The sequence below is a fragment of the Theropithecus gelada genome, chromosome 17 (genome assembly GCF_003255815.1).
Source record: "Theropithecus gelada isolate Dixy chromosome 17, Tgel_1.0, whole genome shotgun sequence".
Classification (NCBI taxonomy): Eukaryota; Metazoa; Chordata; class Mammalia; order Primates; family Cercopithecidae; genus Theropithecus; species Theropithecus gelada.
Window position 1 is genome coordinate 57,330,835 of NC_037685.1, and position 6,000 is coordinate 57,336,834.

At 43.6% G+C, this 6,000-nt stretch overlaps 1 protein-coding gene across 2 annotated transcripts in view; it reads right to left on the reverse strand.

The window, feature by feature from the left end:
* MTMR6 (myotubularin related protein 6) overlaps positions 1-6,000 on the reverse strand; it is a 41,377-nt gene extending 35,377 nt beyond the window's left edge. For both annotated transcript variants that reach the window (XM_025364360.1, XM_025364359.1), the window contains exon 1: positions 5,219-6,000. In XM_025364360.1, coding sequence (XP_025220145.1) covers positions 5,219-5,242 — 24 coding nt within the window. In that variant the 5' untranslated portion in view covers positions 5,243-6,000. The remainder of the gene's footprint in view (positions 1-5,218) is intronic.

Genomic DNA, 6,000 nt, shown 5'->3' on the forward strand with positions numbered 1-6,000 from the left:
AAGGGCCCGTTGTTCCCTTTTGCCCCCGTTGTTCCCTTTGTTGAGACTCTCCCCCGCATCCCCCATGTGGGGATGGCTTACGCCCTCACCAGTTTCAGGTCTGTACTCAGGAGTCACCTTCTCTGTAAGTGCTTCCCTAACCACTCGATTTACAGCGGTCCTCCCTTAAACCCCCTCCTCAACCCTCATACTCTCCAGAGCCCTGGCTTGCTTTATTTTTATCCATAGCATTTACCACCATCTAACACACTATACATTGAACTTAATTTTGTTTATTGTTATCTCTTCTCCAAATAGATAAGTTATAAAGGCAGTAGTTTTTGTCGGAACTTACAACAGTGCCTGGCCCGAGGAGGAAGCAGCCAGAGGATGGAGCAGAGAAGGAAATTAGAACAGGGAAGACTGTCCCCTTCCCATCTGTGCTTCACCTCTTCCAAATTCATCTGGCTTCTCCTCCTCTGCTTGCCTGCCCCCTACCCCATTTTTTTTTTTTTTCTTTTTGAGACAGAGCATTGCTCTGTCGCCCAGACTGGAGTGCAGTGGCATGATCTCGGCTCACTGCAACCTCCATCTCTCGGGTTCAAGTCATTCTCATGCCTCAGCCACCCAAGTAGCTGGGATCACAGGCATCCGCCACCATGCCCCGCTAATTTTTTGTATTTTTAGTAAGACAGGGTTTCACCACGTTGGCCAGGCTGGTCTCAAACTCCTGACCTCAAGTGATCCTCCTGCCTTGACCTCCCAAAATGCTAGGATTACAGGCATGAACCACCATGCCCAGCCTGCTTGCCTTTTTAAGTGTTTAGACTATTCTCTACAGAGTCTCAACATATTCTTGCATAAACTCATCCAAAATAGAAATTTCAATGATTTACCTAAACACAACTCCCTCCCAAATCTACTCTTGAAGCCAGACTTTTTCCCTCACACTAGATCCTCACAATCAGCTAGCTACTAGAAAAAGTCTGACCACCCAAGCTTCTATTCATCCCCTCCTCTCTATTCTTACTCACTGCCCCAACTGACTAATCAAATCTCTCGATTAGATCATTATTCTGTGAGGCAAGAGAGTGTGGTTAAGAGAATAGGCTTGCTATCAGAAAGACCTAAATTCAAGTTCCCACCTCCACCTCTTCTTTGGCAGAGCTAATTGTGCGAGCCAGGACAAGTTATTTTATTTATTCTCTCAGGGTTTCAGTTTCCTCACCTGTAAAATGGGATAGTATTAGTGAAAATCAAAACAGCACTTTACTTGGAAAAAAGCCTTCAGGTGCTCCTCAAAACCTATTGGCTCTTATTTCAAAGACAATTTAAATACTATCAATTTATCCTTATTCTTATTTTTATATCTCCTTCCTTCTTTCAGAAGGAAGATATATTTGTACACATACATGGATGATATCACATTCTAATGACAAAAAGAGGGAGCAAGCTAAAGAACAAGTTAGGCATTAACTTTTGTAATAACTCAATTTGGGCCTTAGTAGCACCAGATTTTTATGAGACATTCTATTTGATTACAAACTCTAGCAGTCAGTCTTTCATTTATAGCTTAAAAAAAGTTCTTCCATTCCATTCAGTAAAGTTCCATTCACAGATAAGACAATATCATTTGACATCAATATAAGATGTCAGCCAAAGTACTGGCAGAGAAAGGAGAAAGACTGCATGAAGAACTGTCTCTGCATATTTCTCATTGTTTCTTGGCAGGACTATGTCATTATGGCAAAATAAGAGCTCAAAGCGATAGGCAGTAGCTACATGATTCATAAGTGAAGCTTGGAAATGCTCTTTCAGAAATTCAGATTCAGGGACTTGACATCTTTGATGCTATACAGTTAGTAAACCAAATGTGACCAAAACAGAATGATATATATGTTCTTTAGTATTCAGCTAAAATACTTAATCTGATAAAATTCTGATTAGCAAGCAACAGTAATCCTAAATATTATTTAAAAACAATACCACATAAATATTATTTATGGCAAAAACAGGTTTGGGGGGAAAAGCTCTTAGAATTATTATCAGCATTTATTTCTGAATTAATACTAATGCACATTTAACAATTAGATTAAAACTAGAGAGGCACTGGAAAAAGCACACATAGTCTTTGGAGTTAAACACACCTTAGTTTAAATACTAATTCTATTTCTCATGAGCTAATTGAGCAGGTTTCTTAAATTCCTAAGCCTATTGCCTCCTCACCTATAAATGCAGATAATACTACCCAACTGACAGGGTTATTTAAGAGATCAGTGATGATACTGTATAAATTAACATATTTATGCAATTGTATATATTATAAAGTAATAATATTGTATAATTGGCTATACTGACATATAGTTGCTCAACAAATGGTAATTATTACTTTTCAAATACAGCTGATTGAACAACATAAATCACTAAATAGTCATAAAGGACACTCTACAGTCAATTTTGATCCTAATGACTAAACTACATAAAGGTCAAAACAGCTAATAAATCTAAAACAATCCACTTTTGGTTTTTAAATACTTACACTTATTTTTGCAGCAAAACTAAATCCAGATGAAGGCTATGCATAATGGAAACAAAAGGTTGGCTATGTTCAAACCAATCTTTTAAGAATAAGTTATTTTCCTAATATATTAATAATTTAAGAAAATGTTACAGTCCCCACAACAATTAACAGAACGTACCCTGAGGTCCACCTCCATCTTGCTGTGATACACCCAGTGTCAATAGAGCGTCTGGCACATACTAGGTACCTAGCAAATATTTACTTGCGGTCTATGTACACTCACTTAATATTACTCCAGAGTAGTGATCCAATACTAGAAAAACAACCCAAAGTAATAAAAGAGCATATTTGAAAAGTAGTTGTAATAGAAAATCATCAGAAATTTCTTAGTCTCTAAAAACGCCTTATTAAACCACCAGCATGGGACCACTGTGTAAAGATAAGTCAAAATCAGAACATTACTTGAAGAAAAGTTCATCCATTGATAAAGAGGAATATCAGACAAAATGAAAGTCAACGGTGACAACTTTCAAAGAGCTAATAAGAGGGGCTAGAACTCTACAAATAAAAACAAAGATATATATTCACAATACATTGAAGGAGGAAAGATTTAAAATAACCAAGAGATCCTCAATATTTTCCAAGTCTGTTCACTCTTATCCACCTAAGAATAGGATTTGCTCTAGTTGATCAGATTCAGTTTACTTTTACTGATTTTTTTCTTCTTTTTTTTCCGCCCCCACTATGTCACCCAGGCTGGAGTGCAATGGCGCGATCTTGGCTCACTGCAACCTCCGCGTCCTGGGCTCAAGCCATCCTCCCATCTCAGCCTCCCGAGTAGCTGGGGACTACAGGTACACACCACCCGACACGGCTTTTTTTTTTTTTTCCTTTTGAGACTGAGTCTGGCTCTATTGCCCAGGCTGGAGTGCAGTGGCGCCATCTTGGCTCACTGCAACCTCCACCTCCCGGGTTGAAGCAATTCTCCTGCCTCAGCCTGAGTAGCTGGGATTCCAGGCACCTGCCACCACACCCGGTTAATTTTTGTATTTTTAGTAGAGATGGGGTTTTGCCAGGTTGGACAGGCTGGTCTCGAACTCCTGACCTCAAGTGATCTGCCCACCTCGGCCTCCCAAAGTGCTGGGATTACAGGCGTGAGCCACCGTGCCCAGCCAATTTTTTTGTTTGTTTTTGTAGAAACTAGGTTTCACTATGTTGTCCAGGCTGGTCTCGGATTCCTAGGCTCAAGCGATCTGCCTGCCATGGCCTCCCAAAGTGTTGGGATTACAGGCGTAAGCCACTGTGCCCAGCCTTTTACTGGTTTTCGATTGTGTGCTATGCACCGTAGAAAGCACATGAAAAACAGAGGAGGTTCGAACTGATGCAGAAGTAAGTCACGTGCACTTAGCTACTATATAATAAGTATCTGGAACCAATACAAGAACCTGATCCAATGTCTACTCTAGTCCTCTTTTCCATCTGTGCACCTTCTACTAGTTTGGTTATAGACTTAAGCACCCTTCTATTTTCAAAATTTAAGTACCAACAACTTGAATTCTCAAGTTATTTTATCTTTCTTCTCTTAAAAAAACGTTTTAAGGGGTTAGTTTTCAGCATCTTCAATTTTGTTAGATACGGTATGCACAACGTTAAAGACAAACTCTAATAAAAATTCATGTGTACCTTTAAAAGGTTTGTGAAACATTTAAAAAAATTTTAAAAACACAAATTCTTCTTGGAATAATGAAGATAACGAACATCTGCTGGTTCCCTAAATGAGCCGTAACTTTAAGATGGGCAGCAACTAACAGGGCTCCAGCTTTGCCAAAACGTGGAGAGGCCGCCTTGCAGTGGGCTCGCAGTGATTTTAGAATGTTACTCTTCCCGTCTCGATTTATGTTTTTCTCCCTCCCAAATTTAAACTTAAATGTCGTTGGAAACGTAATTTGGTAATATTCTGATGTCATTTCCTTCCGTTTTTAAATGTGTAATGAAATAAAAACATTTGTTCGTTCTCAAAATAAAGTTCTTCCACACACAAAAATTAAGCGTGGAGTGTAATAAGATTAAGCGAGTAAAGCTGCATCCCGCCTTTTAAAATACGGAATAACATTTTCCCCTTCTCCAGAACTCCTGTTAAACTGACTACTGACACTTAGGACAATGCCTGAAGTTTGAAGCACCTACACGGAAACACCGGATCCGAAAAGACTGGAGACCGAGACAGCAAAGGGAGGTGGCGCGGAGAGCTGATCTCGGCTCCTCCAAAACTCGTATTGTGCATCTGCGACATGGGACAAAGAAATGTGAGCAAGGACAAGCTTACACAGCATCATAATGTTAATTTGAAGACCGATTTTCCGGTAGATGAGGCAACGAAAGGCCGAAAGTCCCCAAAGTTAAAGGAGCCCCAATTTTGCCCGAGAAAACGTAGAGCTAGGAGGGCGGGGGAAGTTTTCCCGGACTTTTATCCCTACGCACTCCGAGATGCTGCAGGAGGGACCCCTGCTCCTGTAGGTACAGGGGGCCTCTGCACCCCGCTGGGCCCAAGCTGACCCTGCCCTCCAAGACCAGGCCTGGCCGGACCCTCCCGCCCCGGGCCGGGTCTCCGCCGGGCCGGCCCCCAGCCCCGGTCAGGCCAGCCGAGCCTTCGTCTCCTCCTGCCTCAGCCGGGTCAGACCAGGGCCCCTGAAGACTGGTTGTCCCGCGCTCGACTACCTTGGTCGTCCGGATATGCTCCATCGCGAGGAGACGTCAGCCAGCAGCCGGCCTCACGGGCGTACCATGGGGCTAGAGAAACAGGGCGGTGACAGCCACAGAGAGCTAGCGGGAACTCCCTCCGCCGGCCAGCGACGCGGGTCCGTCAGCCGGCCCCGGTAGCGTCAACCGCGCAGGCGCAGCCGGCCAGCGCCGTCTCCTAGAAACACTTCCCCAAACCTCGCGGCCTCCGGGGGAACAAGGGGCTGGCGGACGGGCAGAGAGTCTGCGGACCGAGAGCGGCTTGCTGGTTCGTCCCGGACCGCGGCGGATCCCACAGCGCCCCCTGCCGGAGGAGGCCGATGCTGCTCACCACCCCTCCCGAGGCCGTCTTTGTCGTCCCGCCGAGCGCACGCGGGGCGGTCGGGGAGGAAGACTGCGCGAGAATGGATCCCCAGTAAAGGGCGCTCGTGGGGTGAGGGCAAGACTGGAGGATGTTCTGGGGTCCGTCGCCATACCAATGGACACCACCAAATTTAGTTTGAGCTGCAGTTCTACTCATAAGAATGTATTCTAAGGAAATAATTAGATTTGGAGTTATTATTCTAAGGCAATAACCAAATAACGAAACCAGCCTTATTTGAAACAATCAAATCTCCAATATTACGGATTCCTTATGTAAAGTATGATGATTAGCTAGTCCTCAATCTGGTCTGCTGTCAGAGTCCCGCCTGCTACCTCAATTCCATACGATGTCAGCACCAGCCTCCATTAAAACTCACCCTGTAGAGGGATATCACGTA